Raw genomic sequence first — 27,108 nt, forward strand, 5'->3', positions numbered from 1 at the left:
GACAGCACCCCACATAATCAGGGCTGTTGAAACAAATTTTTTACTCTGGATGTGCCAGAGCACGATGCCACCCAATGCTCCATAACACTTAATTTGAAATCTAAATTAGAAGTGAAGCGTATGTTGTGGTTGGCAGGCCAAAGTCCAGAATTCGAACGAATCGGAATTTTCCGCTGCGTTGCCGACATTTGTCGAATGGAAACCGGTTATTTCGTCATCTGATCGACCGGAAGCCGCTGTGATTCAACAAAGATGGCGTCTGTAACAACGGGTAAGTGACAGCGGACCATACGAACCGCCTCAATAAATCGGCAACGCGGTGATGGTTTTTAGTAAGTGAATGCTGTTATGAACTGAATTTTTATATATCTTTTGCATTTACAATGTTTATATTTGACAAGGAAGGAAGAGTTCTTACTCCGATTTGGTTTGAGTGACACAATGAACTAGCTATGTTGCCTGATTAAAAAAATACATCTGCATTTTAATTGATCTGATTTCCGAGGACTGGCTGATATGGGGGGTTTAAGGACAAGATGTGGTGTGTAAGAGTTAGGAGTACCGAAACAGTTTCTTAACTTTGTCTGTTTGCCTTTGAAGTCATGATACGAACACAACTAGTTCTGGTACTCTTCATCGCTATGTATATGTTTGCTAGAGGAACCAGTCGGTCTAGCTACTAATAATCATGAAATAGATTAAATAAAGCTTTTGTAACTGTGTCAACAGTTTGCGAATGTATGTAGCTGTATAAATATTTGCGAGATTACCAGTAAAACAAATAGTAGCTGGCAACAAAAGAACTCGGATCCTTAATAATGTTTTTTTTTAATTTGTGACCACGCATTCTTCATAAGTTCAAAAGAGCCTAAGTTTTGGCTTACAGTTCCTCAGTTATTCTATTCGCCACCTCAAAGTTATATTTCACGACACAAATAACTGGAAAGGAGTGTGCTTGTACTAGTTTGGGGAAAATGCCGCATTGAATGCCCAGCGGACCCGAGGGTGGGACATGCGACCTCATCGGTCTAAAAATAACCTCCAGCTGCCCCATCTAAGCATGTGTCGCCTCTTTTCGACATGGCATCTCCTCACCAGCTATTTTTGCACCTGCATTCGTCTAGTAACGGATTAATCGTGAAGGATTTAATTCTCCGTCGCATGCATTTAAGATAATTAGCACTGAGAAGTATAGAGTAGTGACATTTAGGGATGTATATTCATACTTCATAGCGTGGAGGTTGCGGTTTTCAGGGAGACTCTGCATAGTGCCAAGTCACCAAAGCTGCAATGCTCCTTTAAAGTTTTCTGCTGCATGTGTATCTGTGTGAAATTGTATATGGAAGCTAAGAAATTAAATTTAAAAATAATGTAAATATTCTTTTTTTATTCCAATAATCATAACACTTTTGGGAGGATAGTGGCATTTATAAAAAACAAGATACAACCACTTGTTTATGATGATTTATCCAAAATAAAATGTTTTCACCCCGCAGATTCTTTTAATTACAAAGATCACCTTTTAAAATATGCGTAGGGCAACTTTTGGTGCAGTTGCAGATCAGTTTATCCTAGGCTTCTTAAGCCGGCTGTTTTAAAATCGTTGCAATTCCCGAATTGACTCTCTTCCACCTGTCTCACCAGCCACTTCAGAGTGGATCCAGTTTTTCAAGGATGCTGGGATTCCTCCTGGTCTGGCTGTGAACTACGCCCTGTCGTTTGTGGATAACAGGTAATAAGCGTGTGAGAGATCTCTAAGAAGATCTACTTATAAAGCTGTCAGTGTGTGTACTTCACAGATGTCGATAGCATGAAAGCAATCGTACATTTAAAAACACATCAAAAACATATACATCAAAAGCAGAGTCTATGCTACAGTCACGGTGCAGGGTTGTATTTTGTATTAGTGTCTTATGTTAACAGGTACGAGGGTGCAAACAATGCTTTTATGTAAGATGTCAAAGACTGCGCTGCAGCATTCTTGAGGCAGTTTTCCTAACTGCACTTACTGGAGTCAAGCCTCAAGCTGTCAGGAATGGTTGAAAGTTTAAGAAGGATTAGTAACCGTTTTGCAGACACCTCTGTGATCAATGATAATATAATATGGTTTGTCAGCAGTTATATGATACATGTTTATTCGAAAACTGATCTCCTTTGTTTCCAGATTAGCTGGTTACTGGTATCGCTTGTGATATTTTATCTGTCGGAGTGAATTGAGTCTATCTCTAAATCAAAGCATGATTTGAAAAAATTCCACCTTCGCTGTCTGTGTGTGTCTGTGTTTGTCTGTGTTTGTCTGTGTTTGTCTGTGTGTGTCTGTGTGTGTGTGTGTTTGTTTTGCATGTTCTCCCTGTCATACTCTACTTTCAGACCAAAGACATGCAGTTAAAATTAACCTCTGACCGAGACGAGTGGGTAGCAGGTGGATCGGCAGTGTATCTGTTTGCAGCAATAGTAACTCGGGGAGTTTCTCTTACCGGCAGGATCCAGAAGACCATGCTGATGGATCTCAGTAAGGAGATCATGATGGACTTGGGCATCACTGTCATCGGTGACATCATTGCCATCCTCAAGCACGCGAAGCAAGTTTACAGACAGGTGTGGCTGTATGAGGGTGTGCTGTCTGTGTATAAAATATAATCCAAGAGATTAAACTAAATCCTTTATTGCAGACACATTCACTGCTTTAAAATATTATGGCTATTATATCATTCCACTCAATTTCCGCAGTATATGTTACACTGTCAAAGTGTAGGTGTTCTGAGTTCCTGCAAAGCAGATGAGAGATTCTTTGCTTTAGGGTTTGTTTTTGAATTAAGAGAACAGGAAGCGGCTGTGAAATGAATTGGGCGTGGTTATTTATGTGATGTCGGGCATCACCTGGTTTAACCTCGACATTTAGTGGACCAGGAGTGGCTTAAGGCAGTGGTCTGTACTGAGTGTATCCTCAAAGTAATCGAAACATTTACTCCATGGTCACCCCCCCCCAGGACATGTGTAAGATGGCCACAGAGGCCATAACGTCGGGACAGACTAGCGTTCAGGCTGAGTTGAGGAGAACTGCCAACACACGTGAGTGTTTCCCTGACTTAAAAGGCACCGTTTACCATCATGTGTCGTCTTATTTTTTGTGTGTGTCATATACCTAATCTTTGCTCGTCTCGTGTGAGGATGCTCATGCCTCATTTGTTGATTCTCCCCCCCCCCCCACCTTCTCTCACCAGCCGCCACACGAATGATCGCCAATGCATTGAGCAGGGAGTCCCCCCCAAGCACTCCGGTCCGTCGCCCAGACAACTGCCTCTCTGTGACAGTGTCGAACAAGCAGGCGGCCAAGAGCAACAAAGCAGGTGTGGTACAAATATTACTGCGGGCGACGTTATCAGATACAGGAAGGGAGTATCTTTGCAGGCCTAGGGCTCTCGCCATCATGTCACGATGTAATCGCCATTATATGGCGCATGCGCAATCATCCCCAGGGCTGTAGATGACGAGTGAAACATTTGTCCGGGCGCTGGTGTTTCGGTACTATACGGACAAATGTTTCACCAATCATCTAGAGTTCTGGTGATTATAATCACGATAATCGCGATAATATCGCAATGTGATCGTGATAGCCCTAGTAAGCCCCACCTGATCACTTACCTCTTCCTTCTCCTCTGCCAAACCCCCCCCCTCCACGATCAGTGCTGAGCCGGACGGCGGATGAGGGCAGCGGCGTCCCGGTGAAGCGGAGGCGTGTGACGGCGGAAATCGAGGGGAAGTACATCATCAACATGCCCAAGGGGACGACGGCACGGACCCGCCGTATCCTGGAGCAGCAGGCCAAGAGAGGTGCTGATGCAGATCTCCCTGAATGTTTATGGCCCATTAACTGTCCAACCTTGACTTTGCTGTACCCCAGTCTCCAAGATTTTACCTAAACTCAGCTGTAAAATGTCCCAGGAAATGCTTCTAAATTGGATGTTCGTATATAAAATATCGCAGATGCATCTAGAATTGCCCTTGTCTCCGTTGGTGTCACTTTAAGTGAAAGGGGCAGTTAGAATATAAGCAAAATGTCTGGTCACTAATATTTGCAAAAGAAAAAAAACTTTTTTCTGCACATATGAGCATTATGAATATACATGGTGTCACTAGAGGTTTGGGCCCCATGAAAGTACATCACACGGGGCCCCTAACCCAGACCAATCCACCTAACCCAGACCAAATCACCTAACCCAGACCAATCCAATTATGTTGTATATTTTTAAAGACCCCTGTCACTCAGGGGCTCTCGTAATTATCCTACCTCACCCCAACCCCCTTTATGCAGAACTAATCATTATCCACTGGTTTAAAAAGAAATCGATTTGTATTATGTAAATATAAATACGTCGACTAGCACTATGCGTTGCAAGAATAGGAGAAAGGAAGAAAGACTTTGAGACAAAAGCGGTGGAGATGGATCTGAGAGAAGCAGGGAGGAGGGGTGAAAACGAAGGAGAAGAGTGTTTGCGTCTATGCATGCGTACGCAGACGGCGCAGACGGCGCAGGCCTCGGGTCACTGAGAGGGGCAGCGTCAGACCCCGGGCACGTTTCCTGGGAATGAGAGAAACCAGCTCAGCCTTACTGATTTATTGAATTATTCCTGCCGAACCGACCAGCTGGTGTCTGCTGTTGACATAATAGGCCGTCTTGATATCCCGCATTCATTAAAGAATATATTTATAGGTAAATTCTGGGCAAACGGTCCGACTCCCGATTTGCATAGTGAGAACGGAGATCCGTCTAGAGACTTGAGATAAGGGCTGAAATATTGGCACCGATCCAGTGTCCCAATTAAATATATTTATAGGTAGTTTTTAAACAGATTCGGGCCACCACGTTTGTAAAAGAGGACATTTTGAAAATGAAGAGTTAGATTTTGAGTCTTTGGACTACATTAAACCTGTACATGAGCCAGTCCATTATTAAGCAGTATTGCCGATAACTGGTTGTTATTCAGCGACTCATTTTTCAATTCGTTATCGAATTCTATCCGGGTTGCTTTAAATCGATTATTTTTCTGCTGAAAGTCAAGTCAAGTTCAGTGGGGCTTCATTATGATGCCGTCCAAACCGAGGTGTACAGTGACATGAAATAATGTTTCCCCAGGTTCACAGAGCAACATACAGCTGAGAGAGAGAGAGAGAGAGGAATCCTTTAATGGGTCACTCATGAGGACACAAGAAAAACTAGGATAATATTTCAAAAGAATTTTTCTTTTTAAACCAATGGATAATGATTTGTTCTGCTTCTTAGGCATATCTGTACAAGTTTCCAGTTTTTTAAAAAAAAGCAGGATTTCCTCTGTAAGCATGGGGTCTTATTTGAGATCTGAGGGACTTTATGATCAGAGTTTACGGCAGAACCAAGAGTGAAAACAAAGGAAAATGGCAAAAGGTCTGTAGTAGTTCACTCTGCAAGATTATCGGTGCCATTTAAGGGAGAAGCATGAAGATTTACTGGAACTGTGTACGTGTTTTTCTTGCAAAACTGGAAAATCTGAAACCATAAGCTAAGAATGAGCCGGCTGTACTTTGCTTTTTTAAAGAATGTTGTTTATTGATCTCTTTTTAGAGAAGGCATTGAAACGTACCTCAGTGTTTGAGAGGCTTGGAGCCGAGACCAAAGCGGACACTACCACCGGGAGCAAGGTGAGTCCTCCGCGCGCTACTGCCTCTCCTGGCCTCATTAAGGGCCGTTCGGGGGAGGTCTGCCTCAGCCTCTGACCGTGCCATGTCCGTTTGTCCGTGTCCTGCTCCCCAGCCGACGGGAGTCTTCAGCCGTTTGGGCGAAGGTGACGCAGAGGAGGATGACGAGACGTCAGCGAAGGTGATAAAAGGGGAGGAGGCGGGGAGCGACGGGGAGGACTCCGTGTTGCAGTATGCCGGCGTCCTTAAGCGGCCCCCAGCCTCGCAAAAAAAAGGCCCCGCCCCCTCAAGCCAGCTGCCCCCCAGGCTGCTGGGCAAGAAGGTCCCCATCACTCTGCGCCGGCTAGGCAAGAATCAAATCAAATCAAAGCCGCCCACCGCCCCATCCGCCCCCGCTCCCCCCACCAACCCCCCTGCCCCCTCCACCAATCGCACCCCTGCCCGCAAACCCAGCATCCTGAAGAGACTCGGCAAAGTGCCCCCAGCGCACGGCTCTGCCAAGGCCGTGGGTGCCCCGCCGGCCGCCCCCCCACAGCCCTCGGACACGCAGGACAGTCGCATCACCAGCACCAAAACCAAGGGCGGCTTGGGCCTCATGCTGGCCAGCTCTAAGGTTAGCAGCAGCACTGGTGCGCTGGACTGCCAGGGCGCCCAGATGGACCACGCCGGGACGGTCAGCGTCTTTAAGAGGCTGGGCATAAAGAGGACCTAAAACACGCCTGACCAATGGCACAGGGCCTCCGTTTTATCCCCTAAACTCCTAACAGTCTCAGTACACGATTCTGATTGAAGAGAAGCAGCCATAGCAGAGACATGAGGAGACACAGTTTACGTTTCAGCTCATAAGCTTATGACTACTGTGGTATTTCTGAAAAAATAAAGAGTTTTGCTGTTAGGATCGTCAGCGCAAGCTGACACCGGCTGCTTGAGGCGTCCCGACACTCCGGCGATGAAGGGGCAGCTCGATCCAGGCCCTCTTCACTCGATCTGGGCCCTGCAGGAATGAACTTTCCCTTTTAATTACCTCATTTCCTGTCATTTTATTTTTGGCTATTTCGTTTATCATCGATTTTAATTATTTTATTTTTTTTACACCTAAACCATTGCCTTATTCATGGTAGTTTTTTTTTAAGAATATTTGGGGCATGGTGCAGACAATGCTGGAATTTCATGGTTCCGCACAGTCACAAATGTAGGCGATTTAAGCCTAATTGGGTTTATTCATAAACGTCGTATTAACCCACGTGAAGCGAAATAGTTGCAACAGTAACGTAAGAGTGGCAGGCAGGAAAGTTCCCCACGGGGGCTTTGCCAGCTAACGGGTTTGCATCAGTGGCTCTGCTTCATGCCCTTGTTGCTCCCTGTTGACAGGCAAATTATCGGGCAGCTATTTTTTAAATTTCATTTTATTACCTTCATCTTCTCTGCAGCTGAACAATGTTCTTCCCAAGTTGCCAGATGGCCGTTTTGTTCAGTGGGGAATTTAACCGATATGTAGTGTTAATCACCCAGAGAACACCAGGCAAATCGGTCAAGTGATGAATCCATCCGCCTGTCGACTCGATTTCATGGCATCACACGAATGGCATTTATATGTACATGTGTATTTTTTCCCCTTTTGTTGCCAACTTAACCAGCATCAGCTTAAAGTTGAATGAGCTTCAAATGAATCAATACACTTCGTTCCTGAGGTGGCTGTAGATTTTGCGCAATTTAAGCCAATTTTTCTATGCGTGTTATAACATGCATTGGAACTTGATTAGGCCTATGTAAAGTAATTAGCCATTATACATTTTATTTTGATGTGACACTGTAACTGTGTTATTTTTAATATGTAATGGAACTGGTTACTAGTTTCTTTGTCATGCCGAAATGCTCCTGAGATGATAAAAAAAAGGTTTAAAATCATCTAATGGATGTTCCTGCTTCAGTCTTTCCAAACTATTAAAGAGTAACTTCTGCCATCTTAGGATGGGGGCATTGAATGAACCAAATGGTAGTCTTCGGGAGGGGTCTCTCAGTTGGTTTAAAAAAAAAGTGGCGTTGTCACGTATGTATGATTAATGCCAGCACAATGACGCTCCTTCTGTGAGAAGCTGAACACTGCCACCTGGTGGTAGGTTATTTAATGTGCGTATGCTGTTTTTTTTTTTTTGTCCAGTCAATCCCTAATTAGGCTCCTTGGTTGTGGGTAAGCTTTGGTCAATACTGTTACCTGATGGCTACAACATAGAACTCTGTAAGAAATGTATGGACGAGTATTTTTATTAATCAATTTTTGTTTTGCTTCTCAAAACGATGGCTGAGGGGCTATAAGCGAAAAGCTGTTAATTCAGCAGTTAATTCTCTGTCGGAAAGCAGAGTAGCTATGTTGAAGTAGGTAGCATAATGAAGGTTAATTATCGCAAAAAGCAGAAGAGTGGAGTTTGGTCCAGGGCGTCGGCTGAGGACCTCAAACATAAGGAATGTTTCCTTTGTATGGAGCAGTTCTTCCCTGATCATGAAGCTAATTCACCATTGGTCCGTACAGACTTTTCAAAGTCAGGGGTAAAGGTGCCTTTTCAGAATACGACCTCCCTTGTTGAAAAGTGCTCAGAATCGCATGTATTATTCACTTTGTGCTGCAAGGCAGAAGCACAATGAGGGGTATTAACTGACTGCACCATGTTTTTGGCAAAGACCAGCAACCGTTTGAAGCAGATCTACTCTGTGGCAACGACAATGTGTAGGCCTACCGATTCCATCCATCCGCCCATGGTTCCATTGTAAGTAGTCAGATAACTAACTTTCCTGTATAGTGGTTCCTAGCCGCTCCATGGGATTTCCAAGATGCCGTCCATGTGATGCGTTCCTCTGGACTCCACCTTTAGGACTCCATGCCCCATTGCCCCATAAAAATGTTCACCGTGGATGGAAAAATACACAAGTACACCACACAATCGCTTATAAAATCTGAAGTGCTTGGTTGCACATTCATCCGGTGGTTCTGGTATGTGCCGGTCTTTTTAGAATGATTTAAATTTTGTAATCTGTGGTGTTTGGATAATTGCTGTAACATATGGAACGTTTTCAGAAGGCTACGTGTCGTGCTTCTAAATTGCCCTTTCAGTCATTTTGGTACGTTAATCAGGAAATGACTTGATTGCATTTAAAATTTTATGAATAGAGACAGAATCAGCATCGTTACCATGGTTTCTCCACATCTACGGTATGGTCTGATCTCAGATCTGCGGAAAATAAAGTTAATGATGTCCAGGATGATAACATCTTTGGATCTTTGCGATTGCAAGCTTTTTTTAAGCATGCTTTGTGGTAGTTCTTTTCTTTCATTGGATGTATTTTGACTGGGCGAGAGACTGGCTGAGTTTAGTTGCTGCCGAACACATTTAATCTTGCGGCATAAGCACAGATTTTTATTCTGAGCGACTTCAGATTCTGCACGTGCATATAAGTGAATAAAAATAGGCCTGCGGTTATTTATTTAGTTTTTTTTTTATTACTGCAGATTTATTTTTGATCCAGCTTTTTATATACCATAGTGACAGGCCTATATTTGCGACAGTAGATGTTACAATACCAACATATTTATCAATATGAAGCCTCTGCAATATCTAGCATACACCACATTAGTTCTGATTCTTTAGATTAATTGAATATATTTATTTTTACATCTGCCCATTTGTTGGCCTCAAATGTTGAGCCTTACCTGCCTTTGCTAGGTTTAATTACTTTTAGTCCAAAATACTACAGCTTGTGTGGTTACAAAAAGTATATTATCTGTTATTAGACCTAACACACGTAATCTATAGCTATATAAAAGTTTGTTGTGATTGCTTTGATCCACATTGAAGTACAATATCAATTATTCGGTAGTAATAATGACATCACTAACCACATTAATAATAAATAATCGTGTTTGTTTATTATTTGTCGATTTGTTTTACTATACAACTAAAAATCAAGTAGACGTCGATAAATAGTAATGCTGATTTACTTCCAAAAAAGGACTGGAAGAAAAAACAGAAGCGATTTTCAGCAATCCAGTCAGCAGGGGCGAAAGAGTGCACGGTCCTTTAATAAAACGCTGACATCTCCAAATGTATTATTTCAGTCTTATAGTACAAGACAAAGTAACTATTCATCACTTCTTATTTTGCATGAACGCCCATTCTATAAATATGAATACAACTCTGCATGTAAAACAAACCAAATCACTTTGTAGCACGTCTCTCCGAGTAGAAACTAACGAAGGCGCAGTATCTGTATAATGATACGTTTTCTACGTAATGATTTATGTAGGATATTTTTGGATTCAGCAGAAAGTAGGGGCCGACTGACTCTCCAAGTGAGTGGTCATACAAGTGACACAAAACACTCGGTCATAATTCAGGGCATCATCGTAGCCCGATGCGACCAAAACTATACGACGTCGTATTTAAGCATCTTATTTTGTACGTAAGTTATTTTGCGCGACCTGTGTTGTTGAGATAGGAGCGCACGATTGAGTTGTTTTCCTGGTACCGCGGCGTGCACGGTTGTGTGGATCCTACGCCGGTGGTGCTGCAGCCCTACACGACTCCGCTTTTTTTCCCACAATGCAGCGCGGCCCCAGCCTAAGTTCGCTGTCTGTGGTGCTGAAGCTGCGCGGACCGGCGGCTCGATCTCAAAAGGGAAAACAAAATCTGGCGATCGTCCTTCTCAGGCATCCTTCTCGACAACACCACTGAGCCAGTGCACGCCGAGGGATAAAAGCACCACTACAGAAGCAAGGAAAACAAAACAAACAAAAAAAAAATAATAAAAGGTTTTCGTGTATTATTCATAGGGAATTCTCACGCTACATTTTGCCTTGCATATATTCGTGTGCTGTGTTTTATGTACGCCCCTGTTTCTCGATTTTGTCGCTGAATCCACTATTCCGTTTTTTTTTGCCTCGTACCCTTTATGCACAGCACGCTGATCCGACCTTTCGAAAGAAAGCAGACGCTGGTGCCCGAGCATCATGGCTTTCTGCTATCGGGCGCATTGAACGATATGGAAGCCAAGCAGCACTCGATCAAGAGCCTAAAGAGCTACCCGGAGACGGGGGGCCGGAGCCTAGCAGCGGCAGCGGGTGGGGACGTCGGCGGAGGTGTAGTAGGGCATCGTGCCGGAGCGGAGCTGGAGATGGACGCCAAGATACAGAAAGCGGTGGACTTTAAAGCGGAGGGTCATCGCTGTTACAAGGAGAAGAAATTTCGGGAAGCGATCGGGAAGTATCACCGGGCTCTACTGCAGCTCAAGGGGGTCCATGTCGCCGAAGGGACCACGGGCTCCGAGGTCAACCTGCTGAACCAAGCCGCGGCCAAGCTTACGGAGGAGCAGCAGAGAGCTGTGGAGAGCACGGAGATCGAGTGCTATGACAGCCTGACGGGTAAGACTGAGCCTCCGTCAGCCTTTTGCTCCATCTTTTCTGGGAATCTAGTTCTTCCCACTGCCATTGTTCGCTCCGGCTTGCAGCTATGAGAGGAGATGGGGGAATCGTGGCATTGCTAGGTGTAGGCCGGCATTGTTGCTGGGCTGCTCATTTGGGATCCAATTAATCTGATTTTCCCTTGCACTAATAAGAGTGTATTTATATGGAAAATGTGGCAATAAATGCCGTCAAAAGCGCTCGTCGCTTTCGGTTATTTTTTGTACTGTTGTTTTCCTGTGCTTCAGTCTGTTTGTAATAGAAATGTTTTTTCCCCAAGATGTTATGGATCATTAATCATTGATCACGCCTGTTTCGCTGTACAGTATTCTGTTTTATTCTGCATGCGTATTAAACCCCGTGTTCTTTGTCTGTTTAGTTTTGGGTCTAGTTATTAAACACACGCCTTTATCACGTTCTCTTCAGCTATTTTAAACATCCCCTTTGTCTTATTCCCCAACTCGCATTTGGTAACCCCCTCTATGTTTTTCAGCATTCCCCGCATCGTTATCCGTGATATTTTGCTTGCAATATGCACTACTAGTGACAGGCACGGTTACCTGGCGGCTAGGTGATCTGTCAGGTTCCAGCTTATCTTATATGAGCACGACCGAAATATCGCAACCCTGAGCACAAGTCTGTATCTCGCGGGCACAGTATGTTTCCATAAACCACTCTGATCACATTGCACCACTTCTGTGTTATGAGGGATTCTGTGAGAGCATGTTGTTTGATCACAGGTGTAGATTTGGGAGGGAAGGGGGGTCGCAGCGGGGGAGCGTGACATCCCCCATTATGGGGAGGTGTGTTGAATTTTTCTATAAGTGGGGTAGCAATATGCTCATCAGTGTCTTCAGCAAGCATACGTACATGTTTGTCAATTCAGTCTAAGTGTAAGAAATGTACATTTTGAGATTTTGATAGTAAAAAAAAAGCCCATACTGGGCAAATAGTTGTTCTGGTTTATTTTATTATTTATTGGAATGATTTTCTCTACAGTCAGTTTCTCTATCGTCCGATAGTGATTTTGAAGATGCAGGGGAACTGACCTTCCATCACCTGGCCAGTGCAGTTTTAAAGGAGCGATAACTCCTCCAGAGCTGCCGCCGCAGCGTCCTCACGCCCCGCAGCCTGTGTCGTGCAGGGACGCGGCGCGCTTCCATCTGATGTTATTTCTCTGTTTATTTTCGGTGCTCATCTGGCAGTTCGGTCTTCTCCATATCAGTTGTTGCTGGAGGCCCGGTGAGGTGTGAAGGATAAAAGGGAGGGGTGGAGGGAGGGCGGTGTTTTTACTGCCGCCGCCGTGGGCTTTTATTTTTCTTCCCCGTTCCGCCATTCGAACCGCTTTTCCTGCGCTTTCAGGCTTTGGATTGCGGACGCCGCGAGATGTGAAATTGAATCATTATATTTGGACGCAGTGGTTTCTACAAACTCTCACAAAGGAGTTTTAAAAAGCAGGGGTAGATCGCCGCCCCTAGTTTTAGGGGACAGCCCCGGCGGGGGGAGCTTTCGGCAGGAGACAGAACGGACGGCATTATCTCTCCTGCATTTATACTTGACGTGCTGGTTACGGAGAGCAGCAGGTGCTGGCTGCTGGGAAGGATGGAGTCCAGATATCCGATATCCTGTCATTAACCCCCCCACACCGCTCACAATGACACCAGTAAACTTTGAGACATTTTCCTGTAGTGAGTGCATCTCTGTCCCTGTGCCCCCCCCCCCCCCCCTCCACCCCAGGACTGCCTGTTTGGTGAGGTAGGAATCCTCAAAATGTATGGATTGTCGCACCAGTGAGGTGAAGTCTGATAAAAGAGATGGGGCAGTGGGTAGAGGACTAAATAATAAGAAAAAATAAAGAACGAAAATACAAAAGATAGAAAGATTAAATAGTGCATAATAACATATATCATGTTAAAATCAGTATGATGTAAAGTCTGTTGAATCATGGTGAGTGAACTGATATTTCCTGATATCCCTCATTATTATAAAAGGACTAAAGGACGTGTTTTTTTTTTGTTTCCTTGTTTGATGAGACATCACGAGCTGCCCCATTGAGGCTTTGTATTGCAGCTCTAAGTGGGTTGTTTTATTTTCCGCTTTGCACGCACTCTAACTTAGACGCCCGGGTCAGCGAGGCCGCGGCCGCGCCCTTCATCGCCCGGCTATTTAAAGATTTCGCTGCGCCGATGGAGCGGAGAAGTGTGCCGGGAAAGAGCCCCGCGGTCCGGGCAGCGTGTGGAAAGGGCGTCGTCCCCCTCCGAAGCTCTTCCGCGTTTGCGCACTCTAAATAAACATGGGCGCTGTTTTGGCACTCACACCCAAGCCTGTTTAGTTTGTTTTGTAGGTGTCGTAACATCGACGAAGGTTTTGCAGTTTTTGGGCTCTAAATCAGCTGCGTAGTTGATGGCTTTTATCACTTAACGAGCTGGCCTGGCTGATGACACTCAGGAAGAGCATAATAATATAATGATAATCATTAATAGCTAAAAATATTTCACCCTATATATGTCCGGCTAATGAAACTCATAAATTTTCCTCTTAATCTCAGGAAATGGAGACAGTGAGCCTTGGTCTACCTCGTAGGTAGGGCAGTTCTACGTTCCTTTTATATCTGATGTTCTATTGTTGGGTCTATGATTTATATTTCTATGCTGAAAGGTGAAATCAGCATTTTTGTTACATCATCTCTATTACCCCTCGTTACCATCAACGGTAACAAAGGGCTTAAAAGGATTTATCTAATGTCATGTGAACTTACAATGAACCTCTTAGCCCCTCAGACAAAAGGAAAATCCCAAACTTCTCATCTTCTTCTTCCTCTGCCAAAAAACGCCACATGTCAAGAGAAATAAAAGAACATGAAGTGAAATGGGGGGGGGGGTCTGCGCGGGCATGCTTCTTCTCACGTGGGGAGAGAGTGCTGAGGCCTCCGAGTGCCAGGTTTACAGATGGCATGGCCTTGGCACAGGGCTCTGCTGGGCACTGAACCTATTGTACTGTACCATTCCTTATCACATTCACTGTACTGCGCTGTGTACTGACCCATTCATTGTACTATGCCGTCAGCTTCTACGGCTTACACTGTGCACGGTTGTTCCCTACCAATCACAGCACTGTCCTGTCCACTGCAGCACTCTCTGTACTGTCCCCTACCAATCACAGCACTGTCCTGTCCACTGCAGCACTCTCTGTACTGTCCCCTACCAATCACAGCACTGTCCTGTCCACTGCAGCACTCTCTGTACTGTCCCCTACCAATCGCAGCACTGTCCTGTCCACTGCAGCACTCTCTGTACTGTCCCCTACCAATCACAGCACTGTCCTGTCCACTGCAGCACTCTCTGTACTGTCCCCTACCAATCACAGCACTGTCCTGTCCACTGCAGCACTCTCTGTACTGTCCCCTACCAATCGCAGCACTGTCCTGTCCACTGCAGCACTCTCTGTACTGTCCCCTACCAATCGCAGCACTGTCCTGTCCACTGCAGCACTCTCTGTACTGTCCCCTACCAATCACAGCACTGTCCTGTCCACTGCAGCACTCTCTGTACTGTCCCCTACCAATCGCAGCACTGTCCTGTCCACTGCAGCACTCTCTGTACTGTCCCCTACCAATCGCAGCACTGTCCTGTCCACTGCAGCACTCTCTGTACTGTCCCCTACCAATCGCAGCACTGTCCTGTCCACTGCAGCACTCTCTGTACTGTCCCCTACCAATCGCAGCACTGTCCTGTCCACTGCAGCACTCTCTGTACTGTCAATACTATACTCAGTTTCCCAACACAACACTCACTATACTATCTCCTACACCATTAACTGTACCCAGAATTCCGGTACAACACTCAGCAGCAGTAACTATATTCAGTTTTCCACCACAGCACTCCCAGTACTCTCCCCTACACTATTTAGTATGCTCAGTTTTCCAGTGTAATGCTCACTGTACTTTCCCCTACACCATTCACTATACTCAGTATTTTAGTACAACCCTCACTATACTCTCCCTTACAGCAGTTGCTATACTCATTTTCCACCACAACACTCACAATACTCTCCCCTACACCATTCACTATACTCAGTATTCAAGTACAACCCTCATTGTACTCTCCCCAACAGCAATCACCATATGTCCCAGTATAACTCACTGTACTGTCTCCTACACTGTTCACTATACCCACTTTTCCAGTACAACACTCACTGTACTCTCCTCTACCCCATTTTCTATGCTGAGTTGTTCACCACAACACTCTCCACACTATCAAGTGCACCATTCATTCTACTCAGTTATTCAGTACAAAAGTTATTGTTCTGTACTCATACTCCATTCCCTACAATGCATTGCCTGCTACCATATTTACTGTACTATACTTTACATCATTCATTTTTCTGTGTGTGCTGTTCTTCAGCTTATTCATGATAACACTATTTACAGTACTGTACCCTGCGTTATTTACCATACTACAGTATATTCAATCAGGTATAGTGTAATGCTCTGCACTTTTTTCATTATCTTTGAACTGCTTTAACGTAGTATAGAGGGAACAAAGGCAGGAGGAAGTGGGGGTGAGGATATGAGGTAATGGGTGGGGGGCGCGTGAAGTTTTGGTCATCAAAGGGAAAAATGCGATGAAAGGATTCCGGGGATATGTTCTGTAATTATTATGTTAATTGGCGATATTTTTGCCTGTGATTTTATTTTTCCTTTGTATGTAGGAGGATGTGAGGAGCTGCAAAAGCGCTCATTTAAATGCTCAGTAAGGGCAGGAGAGCTCTTGTCGGGCTGGTAAATAAGGGCCAGTTGTTTGTGCGAGCGTGCGAGAGCGTTAGCGTTAGCGACAGGGATAGGGAGTGGGAGAATGGGGGGGGGGGGGTTAGCGGGGCCCTTATTTGGTTTGCAGTGGGAAGCCACAACATAGCAGCTGGAGGCAGAAACAGATGCCCAAGAAAATGACACAATAAACATGCCGAGAGAGAGGAAATAAACGGCAGCGGAATCGTCTCTGTCTGAGGCCATGGGCCTACTTTGGGGATTTGAACAAATGACCTTGCTGGAGCCACCCCATGTGATTTCAGACTACAGCACGCCGTCAATGCCTCAGATGTCCGTAGTAAGATTGGGTGGAATATTACGTTTGCGTTAACATAATTTTTAACCCCTGGCAGAAAAATGGCGTGTGAAAACGAATCCCGGGGTATCTGATTTTCTGTAATTTAAGGCTCGATTGTTCCAGCTGGACTGCCTTTACAGGTGGGACGGACTGGTTAAGTTGGGGACAGCATTGCAGCTCTCAGGAGCCTCTGTTAAACATCTGAGCGTGACACAGCAGCTGCTGATGGTGTAGTAACAGTTGCTTGTATTGGTGCAGTAGTGACCAGACGCAGTGTTCGTTCGGCAGCATGCAAATGGTCGCCCCGCATTCGTTTCTCTGGTCTCCGTCACGCAGCAGCGTCTGCTGGGGCTCGGTGGGCTTGGACAGCTGCTTTTACTGAGCGCAGCATTTCCTCGCTTTCCTGCAGCCCCCCCCCCCCCTTCCCGACCCCTTCTGTGCTCTGAATTATGGGACATTAGGGCACTTGAGGACAGCATTCTGCACTGTGATCCCCGATCCAGTCGGACGTCCCACACAGAGACCGAATTCAACGCCTGGACCCATGTGTCCCGTACTTTAACATTCACCATCACAGGACGTGCGTAACACTCCAGACCCATACTTACAGTAAGCACAAGAGCAATGGTACCACTGATACAGTCGATGTGATTTTCAGGATTTGTAGGGAGACCAAGTGTCAGGACTATTTGCTCATGAATAATGAAGCGACTGACAGGGACGCTGACTCATCTTATGTTTGCTTTCGGATGCACATGAGGGGGTTACAGGAAAAGGAAAACCATCAATATTTCAAGCCCATTAAAACACAGTATAGACATGGATGACTTGTCCGCATTGTTGACAGTCAGATAGGACTGTCGGTTTGGGGTGGCGATTTCCTCCCCCTCCCAATCTTTGCAGGACGTATAGTTTCCCCGGGATGACTCTGGCACACACAGTTACTGAGGCATGCGCCAGCTCCGAAATCATAACCCTTGTTCGTGGGGTTGGCACCTGGAATAATCCCTGGGTGGTCCCACAGTACACAATGCTCTGACCACGCCCCCCCCCCATGCATTTTCATGTCATGGCATCGTGTTCTGCTGCCGCATTCCAAGACCAAAAAAGAATGACAAGAGGGGCTGGAAAAGAACAGCACCATTTTTATTTATGTTGAGCCATTGTATTCCGGAATTGGAACTTCTCGCCTATGATGTAATGCTATGCCAGAAAGTCCCGTTATTAATCTGGAATTGAGTCTTATCTTACCTGAACATTCAGGGAAGCCGACAGAGAGCGAAGACGGAGGCAGTGGGAGGGCGGCCGAGGGGAAGCGAGGATGTAGGAAAGGAAAACATTCCCTGGGTCATAAATGAGGCAAATTATCACAGCGAAAAAAGACCTGACCGAAAAAATGATAAAGGCTGGACAAAATAAACAGCACATTGCCAATGTCCAATGAAAAACATATATCTTCCAAAATCCATTATTTCAGGAGCAGGAAAAGCACAGTTTCTCAGAAACCGCTTTACAAAATAAACCTAAAACAGCGTAATGACAAACCCTTATCACCACACATAGAAATTTGTATTTACAGAGCCATCAGTGAACAGTTTATTTTAAATCCACTTAGGTGGGTTGTTGTCAACGAGGCAAATGTCAGTGTCAATAAGGTGCAAACTATTATCATTTTATATTCACAATTAACAAGGATGTTAGTCAGCTAGCTATCTAGTTATCATTAAGTTTTTATAATTAGCGATATAACGTAATCCATACAAATGACCATCATGAATACAAATGTTAACCAGTACAAACATAAATACTAGTTACATAGATGACTTCATAAAACATCTTTTCATTGGTAAATTAGATATCAAATGCAATCAAGCAGACATAGGAGAATGGGTGTATTCTTTCTATAGTATAAAGTCAGAATCGTCAGAAAATGGAAATGCATGGTTTTCATCAGACAGACATAGTAGGAAAGATTCCACAGTCTTTGAAGAGAAGTTCACAGTGCTCCCTTGTCCTTCAGGCATGATCTTTGTGACAATATTCAGATTTAGAAGAGGATCTATCCATTTTCTGTTCTGTGACCCATCCATAAGAGTCAGCTACCGGCAAGATGAGGTGACATTGCATGGCATGCTACATTAACTGAAGAATAGGAGTGGGCGGAGCTGGCATACGGGTGAGCAAATCGCGGAGGACTTGATGACTACCAAAAGGACAATTCTCAGGTGATGATGATAAGTGCCTGTCAGAGATAACTTAAGAGCAGTCCCCGCGTTCCACATGAGGGAGAGGATGCGTCAGCCATGGGGGGAGGGGAGGGCAGGGATCAGGAGAAGGTTATGATCCGTGAAAGGATTTTAAAGGTGATAAAAATTCGCTGAAGGCGAAGGAGATCCAGTCTGCGTCAGGGAGGTGAAAAACACAGCCAGAGGGCGGGTGTCGGGAAAACTGATGGGCGCCCGCGTCTGCCAGAGAACTAATTACGCCAAGACGGACAGGAGTGTAATCACCGCCTGCCAAGATCGGGTTTAAATTAGCTACTCCTCAAGTTTTTGACTTGTCAGAAATGTTTTTGACAGAAATGTCTTCCCAAGTTAGGGTTTAATAAGTGTATTTGAAGGCAGTGGGTAGGAATCCCTATTATAATTAAAGTATGTTTTATTTACTTTATCCCTCTATTAAAATAATATTTGTAGACAGAGTTTTGGATGCAGCATCTTAAACATTGTAAGGACAGCACATACACCCCCATATATATAACAACCAACCAGTTCCTGTACGTGTCGTATTCCAAAAACAAACAAAAAATACTGTGGCAGATATTTGTATTTAGCATTGTTTTTTTTAGCTTAACGGTACATCCGTCTTCCATGGTGGGAAAAAAAAAATAGCCAAGGCCCGGCAGAGGAAAACAAGCACATCGAGGGCTGATCGAAGCCTGTAACTCTGACACATTAGCTGTTAGCGAAAGATGCGGTCATCATAACTCCACAGAGTGACCTGAGATTTCCATTTGCTCTCTTCTGGCAGACATTGGTACATCCATTAGCTTTCATCCTCACTCTATCTCCGTAGGAGGATGGTGGTCAGGCTGCCAAGACAGCATCTGACATGGAGCCACAAACTCCCAGTTGTTTGCTTGCTTTGAACTTTGAGATAGAAGAAGAAGAATAGAAGATAACAAAGTAGGGGTTCTGCTTGGCTCTGTGTTTGGGCCCATTCCCCTTTTTCCTGCAGACTACAGGTGAAGTCTTATGAGAATGAGTGCATTGTTAAACCGTGTTCCATGGATATTTTTGTGTAGTGTGGAATTATGCAATCAGTTCTATATCCTGCCATTGGTGGTGTTTTGCTCCAGTCTGACCTCACACTATTAACATGTCCTCCTGCAAAACTCAGCAGCTACTTTTTTTATATCTCAATGCTGACACCTTGTTGTTTTCATCTCCGCGAGGCACCGAGCCCAGTGGTCAGTGCCGAGCGAAGCCCGGCAGACGATTAGGGAGACGGTGAGGCAGAGCGTAAACGAGAGAGCTAGGATGGCCATTAAGCAATTAGGGGCAGAAACTGGATCCACTGAAAGCTTTTTCCCAGAGTCCAATGGGAGGCATTGAAGTGAGAAAGGGTTGGGTCCTGAGTGGCCGTTCGGCTCTTTAGCATCGGCGAGGGTTGGAGGAGCTGATGAATGGCTGCACATATTGGGAATCCCTCCAGACCTCCAGGCCCAGTGCCAACCTGTTTACACCCGTCAGTGCCTGTATTTGTTACCACACAGGACTGAACTATTCACTTGGAAGTCGTCTCTGCCTCGCTTCTTTCCAGGTAGCCGTAGTTACCTGCTAAACGCTACTCGCCGTGCCTTGTTCGGGGCACGCGTTTTTAGTAAGCTCGGAGACTCCGATAAAGCTCTGCGTGGCTCTCTCTCTCCTTTCCCTCCACCACTTTCTGAAGAGGAGGTAGGTGCCATCACACAAAATTTAGGCCTCTGTGCCGGGAGGATATTTTAAAATTTTTAAATCAGTGTTTTTTTTTTTTTAGAGATAAGAAGGTCCCAGCCTCAGTGGCAATGGTAGCTATAAATACTAGTAATAAACTGACAGCACAGCTGCCTGTCAATTCAGTCAGTCATCAAAGCATCATTATGTATTCTTTTCTCAGTCGGTGTGTGTCCTGTAAGGTTTAGTGCTTTTTCTTTCACACGTGTCATGTAATTATTTACACAGCACTGCTCCATATCTAATATGCTCCATGGTCTTGTTTAACAAGTCTAGCCGTTCTATTGTCATTTTCAGGCCTGGTATTTGTAACTGAGATTCTCTTCATTGTGTTGTTTCTCAAAGGAAGAAACATGTGCCCCCAATCTCCCTCGCAAACCCCCCCTACTCTTGTATTTCCATGGGGGGGGGGGGGGCTGTCAGGCCTGAGAAGAGCATGAGGGCTGCTACACACACACACGTCTCCTTGCATAACCTCCCCCTCCTCCACAGTTTTGGTCACGTTGACCCCCCCCCCACCCCAACTCCCCCTTGGTCTCTCAGTCCTGACTCATTGCTGCTCCCAGTTAATCACTCCTGACTCATGCCAGTAGCAGGGATGTCTGTGCATGTGTTGAGGGGAAGGGGCGGGAGAAATAGTGGGGTGGAGGGGGGGGGGGGCACATGGATGTAATGGCCATGTGAAGGTGTTCTGGGGTATTCCATGAGAAGTGGCGACCCAGGGGAAGCCTTCAGCAGCTGGAGATCTCTGGGGCTTTTCAGACATCTGCCCTCTACGACCTTCATGGGCTGAGAGCTCACCAGGCTGAAATCTCGCTCCTCGTTTCCGGAGAGCCAGAGCGCTGCTGGGCCCTGGCATCATTTCATTATTATTATCTCATTTTTTATCATTTTGCCAATTAGCAAATACCTTTATCTAACGGTAAGGGTCCCTAGTGGAGATGCTACGGAATTTCGATCCTACGCGCTGTCCCCTAAACAGAAGCGAAGGGGACAAAGCTGGTCCATCTACCGTCTTTGCAAGGGGCTCCTTGGCGGAATCTGATTCGTTGACGTGAAATTAAAATCTGAAACAAAGCGGATTGTCTCTTTCCCCCCCCCGGCTTCTTTTTAACAGCCTTCAAGTCCGGCCAGGAAGTGATCAGGGCGTCTCTTCTGGCAGACAGAGCGATATACTGTGCATCTGTCTAATAGGCATTTATACCAGGGGCGGTTTACAATTTTCCTGGCCTGTCTCCAGTGCTGTAGCCCCCCTGCAGGCCTCCTGTAGTCAATCTAACACTGTGTTTTATGATCTGGCTCTTGCACTCTGCTGGGTTTTTCCACTGATTAAATCTCGGCTCAAAACCACTGTCCGTTTAACCGACGAAACAGACTGAAAAGATCCGATTAAGCTGCTTCATTAAATTATGACATATGAAGCACCATATAACACGCAGGTCAGTATATATGGGTGTTTTTTTTTCTTCAAAGCACAGACCGTAATATAACATCTGCTGAAGGCTAGAATCTCCTGTATTGCTCATTAATACATTTGTCCTGGGTTCTGCGACAGGGTGCATCCATCCTTCCATCCATCCATCTGTCTTCCGTAACCGCTTGTTAGGATTATGGTAATGCTGGAGCTCATCCCAGGACACGCAGGATACAAGACAGGGGATGCCCTGGACTGAATGCCAGTCCATCCCAGGGCAACGCACTCACACACACAATATCTCGCTATGGGCAGTTTTTCTTTTGGGCCACGGTAACGTACCGGATTATCGGCGGGAATCCCGCGCCGGCGCCCTAGAAGCGAGGCGTTAAGGTGATTCCCACTGAGCCGCCGTAAGCGTGTGCACTTATAAGAACAGCTGCCTGATGTTTCATTCACCCTTTGCTTCTATTCAGCTTCATTCAACGGGCATCTTAATACAGACTGATCAACTAGAAGCTCGTTTTAAATGAATAGCGGCCAACCGCTTCATACTTTTCAAGATCCGCCCTTCCCGAAGCCTGCTGTACATTTATATAAATTTAAGATGCAGATTTTTGCATCTCCCCTCTCTGTGAGTGTGGAGTTCGTATGTTCTGACCATGGTCTATGAGTATTCTCCAGGTACTCCAGATTCCTCAGGGTTAAATGTAAGTTGCTTTAAATTGCTAATAGAGCATGAGAGTGTGTTTGAGTATAGGTGTGATGAACTGCCTTATATGGTATACCCCTAAACCCAACCCTAACCCTAACCCTAGCCCTCCCAGGACCCTGATCAGGACAATGGAGATGGAGATTAGGTTCATATACTGGGGCGGGGCCACAAGGACACTGACCCTAGCTGAATGCTGATTGGCCCCTAGACTGCCCCTTCCCCTGTCACTTACCGAGGCAAAACACATCATCGGCTAATGAATGATAAGGTTGGCCTCTTTATATGAATTATGACCTCCATCAGGCCCTCCACCTTAATAAATCCTAGAATGGATGGATGGATGGCTGGCTGAAGAGTTTTATTTAAACATACAGCTGTGTACCTTACTAGTACTGCAATAACACACAATAAATCTATTTATTGCTACTTGCAGTGTTGCAGTTGCCATGACCTTCAGCAATTCACCGGTATGGGCACTCACCCAACTTTACATAAGCTGTAGTCCAGCCTTCAGAGTTTCATCCAGAGGTGGATAGCAGCAGTCCAGAGAGTAAAAATCCAGGCCAAGATTTTGATCCAACTAACCAGTTGAGTATAAAGAGTCACAGTCACAGAGTATTCATCTGGTTGGTTGAAACAAAATCTTGATGTGGATTTTTACTTTCTGGACTCGAACTACCCACCTCTGGTTTCATCCATGTCTTTGCAGCTCCAGTCCATCTCTCACCCACAAAGCTCCCATACTGTACAACAAAACACACTTTCTTGTATGTTTAGATAACGAATGCCATCTGTCCTCCTGTATTCCAGCATGCCTCTTGCAGTCAGAGCTGGTCAACTATGAGCGAGTGAAGGAGTACTGCTTGAAGGTACTTAGCCACCAGCAGGACCACTTCAAGGCCATGTACCGCGCCGGCATCGCCTACTACCACCTGGGCGACTACGAGTGCGCCCTGCGCTACCTGCGCGACGCCAAGAGCCGCGAGCCCACAGGTAGGCTGCCCCGACACCCCCGTACCGTCACCATGGGAACCTCCGAGGGGAAATTCCTTCGAGGATGACGTACGGAATCGTTGACTGCCTTGTACTTCCATATCCGCTCATAAAACGTGGAGTTCTATTGTAATGTCGGGCAGCAAATACAGGCCACGATAAAATGTTGATGCTGATTGCATGAGATGGTCTAGTGTAACCCTCCTCCTGCTTCTTTCTTTTTCTATCACTCTCTCTCTCTCTCTCTCTCTCTCAGACACTAATGTGTTGCGGTATATCCAGCTGACAGAAATGAAAATGAACAAGAGTGGCCAGCGGGAGCGAGAGAGTGGCAAAGAGGTGGTGGGCTAAGCTCCACACCCCATTGCTTCTAGTCTAACCCCTCCTTCTGCTTCATCTCCTCCTCCTCCTCCACAATATCCCAATACTCACTATTTCCTCCTTTTCGCTAAACACCTGTGTCCCAGATATGCTGGGACCATAGCGCCACCTAGTGACAGTTGCAAGCCACGCATTCATTCTCCCATCGTCCTCCTTATGAAACACACACACACACACACACGCAAAAATGACAACACAACTCCTGTCCCCCTGCTTTGGAACTATTCGCCCCAAGCTCGTTTTGAGCACACACGCAAGCCAACAAAATAAACAGGCGAAAATTAAAAGGGAATTACAATCGCATCCATTTAGCGATCGAACACGAATTCAAAAGATAAAACCTTATGGGACGTTGTTCAGCTATAAAAAAAATGCGAACACAAATATGTACAATGTTTATGTATGTAAGTTTTCTTTTTTTTTAATGATTTGAAGAAAGACGAGAGGCCCTGGTCTGTGGAAGGGATTTAGGTGCCAGCGCGTGACTTTACGAGACACACAGTCGCTCGGGAAAGAGGGACGACGCAGCGAAAGAGGCCGCCATCTAGGCACACGTGAAGGCACTGTGCCGAATTCGCGCTATGATTCACACCTACTGAGAGAAACGGTGCCCCCCCCCCGCCCCACCTCAGGCTATACCACCAAAACAAGAGGGGAGGAGAGAGGTTATGTAAGGATGTAGCCTCTGTCTTTTTGATACTGAAAAGAAGCTGGCCTGTTTTTGATTAATACTATTTTCCTTTTCTTAACTTTCTCGTTCAAGTTGGGACTGTTTGACCTCAAGGGCTAATTCTGTGTTTGTAGTTTCTTTGTTGGCATTTAATTTGACTCGATGTTCTTGATGTCATTAACATTGTAATTCCGATACTTTTTTCTAAAGGAAGTACAAGCATCTCTTATTTTATGGTTCTGAAGCAAAACTCTGTTCTTATATCCTGATCTGTCATCGACTGGTATATCCTGATCTGTCATCGACTAGTATATCCTGATCTGTCATTGACTGGTATATCCTGATCTGTCATTGACTGGCGTTTGTGTTTATTTCACACTTGTCCCACCTTGAGATCTGTAAACATGTCAGACGTTTCACCATCATAGACCCAACCCTCCCCTCTCCCCACAATGACCAGTGTGAAATCAATGGAGAGGGTCTCCTGCATTAGTGTTAGAATGAGGAATCTCTCAAACCCCACATTTCGCCGCTCTGCCGTTGCCCGGTCCGCCATTCAGACTCACGTTGTGTGAGGTGTCGGCGAACGGTGGACCACCATATAACGCAAAGGTGTTGTCTGTGCAGAAAATACTACTACTAACATCTGAGACTGTTCATTAATTTGCCTGTCAGAATCGTGTATTTGCCATTTGAGATTCTTATTTATTTTTTATTTTTAAAGTAAGCTGTCAATGTCACAAATGGGTAAAATATTAGTAAAACTGTAATACTGCTACGACGAGATCGGTATTTAGACTAATAACATTAAGAGTAATAGAGTTCATGGGAGTTCATATTAGCAAAACTATAGATCTAGTAAATAGCCAAGTCTAATCTCTGACCCTCCTGCTTCTCAGGGCCAATGGGTCCAGCTGGGGTTGGGGCACACGGCTCATTCATCCACTATATTGTTGGGAGGGGCTGGGGGGGGATTCTGATCTCACACTTCTTCTGGTGCTGAAGGTCCCCTTGCCCCAACTCACAACCCACCTAGCCAGACTTACTGTGGTTTAAAAAACAACGGGGAAAAAGCATTTTTCTGAGCTTAGCAGCGCTTGAGGGGATGAACCAGGTTTCGGTTGCTAGACTTTTGCTAAAACTGACCTGCATGGCAATGGATTAGAAAAAAAAGAAAGTGGAACCTGCATGGTGCCCAAGTAGTGCACGCACAGGCAGGGGGGGGGGGGGGGCGCTTTAAGAGCTGCAAGAGGCATGCTGGGATACAGGAGGACAGATGGCATGTGGCCTTCCCCAGCGGCTCCTCATCTCTACACTCCTCTTGTTCTCCTCATCTGTGCTGATACACTCCTTATATGGGTGGGGGGGGGGGGGAGAGAGATAATGGGTGGCCCATCAAGGGGGCGCTGTCATGACACACGGACTACGGTCAATAACGACACCCCACTTATCGGATCAGGCATGACAAACAAAGCGTGACACATTTACAGCCTCTGAGCAGAGTGAATAAATACACAATTAAGCAAATAAACGGACCAGGCTGTTTCTCGCTGACTGGAAATCGTAAATATATCACTTTAATCCAGAGGTGTAATGCAGATGTGTAGGAGCTCGTTTCCTGCAGAGGAGCCCCGGGACGCCAAGCCTGTTGACATGCAATGTTTTCTCTGTGTTTCTTTGAGGTTGGAACCGTTTTATAATGTTGCCACGGCATCGCAGAGATGTACTTACGTGTCATCTGGTGCATTAAACTGCTGTGCCGCTCTCTCTCTCTCTGTTTCTCTCTCTCTCTGTGAGGCTCTCCCTGTTTCTCTCTCTCTCTGTGAGACTCTCCCTGTTTCTCTCTCTTTCTCGCACTGGGAAGAGAGCAGTGGGGGACAGTAGCACACTGAGGCCACACTCTCTGTCTCCCAGGCAGGTTCAGATTGTCCGCCTGGGCCCCATGCGAAGGCTCATGTCTCAAGAGTTGTGTCATAAGCCCCGCCCCCTATCCCACCCATGCCCCGCCCCTTCTCAGCCCCACCCCATACCATGCACTGCATCCCGCCTTCCCACCACCGGCGGTACCTGCATCTGTGCATCGAGAGAGGCTCCCTCCTGTCAAACCTTTGGTGGATCACATCCAGGCAGAACAACAAAAGCACAACTCGAGAAATGTAGACAAGTAAATCGCTGTGTGTTTTGCTTTGATGTCACTTTCCGTATATGTTTGTTGACCGTCCAAGTGAGGATTTTTTGTGGTTTTAAAATTATTGTAAAAAAAAATGGTTGTGCTGATAAAAAAAAAAAGCTTTATTTAATAGGACTGATTTATTTATCTTTGAAAAGTGGTGGAGGAGAGAGTGTAAGGGTCATAAATATGGCAGGCACCTTAAGCCAACGTGCATCCCTGGAAGCTTCCGGAAGCTCGTCCACTCTGTGTTCTGTGTGGGACCCGAATCATGTCTCTGGCCTCCAAGATGCCATACGGAAGGCTGAGGATCCAGAGCAGGCCATCTTCGAAGTCTCCAGAAACAGACTCTTCAGGGGATGGACATTGATCCTGCGTTTGGTTGCGTAAAAGAGACACTTTTTTGAGAGACTTTTGAATGGAATGATGTGAGACCCAAAAAAAGAAGGAAAAAAAAAACGAACCACATGCCTGGGAATGCGCTAGAGATTGGCATTTGAAGAAAACATGAAATAAAGTTTAAAAAGGGACGTAAGT

General features: G+C 45.6%; 2 protein-coding genes across 3 annotated transcripts; both read left to right on the plus strand.

Annotated features, from left to right (window-relative positions):
- The first annotated feature begins 181 nt into the window (after window positions 1–181).
- c17h19orf47 (chromosome 17 C19orf47 homolog) lies at window positions 182–7,584 on the plus strand. Of its 2 annotated transcripts, none has more exons than XM_023813664.2 (8): window positions 182–271; window positions 1,645–1,732; window positions 2,484–2,598; window positions 2,991–3,072; window positions 3,225–3,350; window positions 3,688–3,834; window positions 5,603–5,679; window positions 5,792–7,584. In XM_023813664.2, the coding sequence occupies exons 1-8, from the start codon at window positions 253–255 to the stop codon at window positions 6,386–6,388; spliced, it is 1,251 nt and encodes a 416-aa protein (XP_023669432.2). In that variant the 5' UTR covers window positions 182–252; the 3' UTR covers window positions 6,389–7,584. The 2 variants fall into 2 exon arrangements, with proteins under 2 accessions (XP_023669432.2, XP_023669434.2); XM_023813666.2 differs by having other exon boundaries at window positions 262–332.
- Window positions 7,585–10,098: 2,514 nt separating this feature from the next.
- On the plus strand, window positions 10,099–25,630 carry ttc9b (tetratricopeptide repeat domain 9B). Its single transcript, XM_023813681.2, has 3 exons — window positions 10,099–11,089; window positions 23,168–23,350; window positions 23,607–25,630. Exons 1-3 carry the CDS (start codon window positions 10,621–10,623, stop codon window positions 23,699–23,701), a joined length of 747 nt encoding a protein of 248 aa, XP_023669449.2. The 5' UTR covers window positions 10,099–10,620; the 3' UTR covers window positions 23,702–25,630.
- Window positions 25,631–27,108: the final 1,478 nt, after the last annotated feature.

Source organism: Paramormyrops kingsleyae, chromosome 17 (assembly GCF_048594095.1).
Source record: "Paramormyrops kingsleyae isolate MSU_618 chromosome 17, PKINGS_0.4, whole genome shotgun sequence".
NCBI lineage: Eukaryota > Metazoa > Chordata > Actinopteri > Osteoglossiformes > Mormyridae > Paramormyrops > Paramormyrops kingsleyae.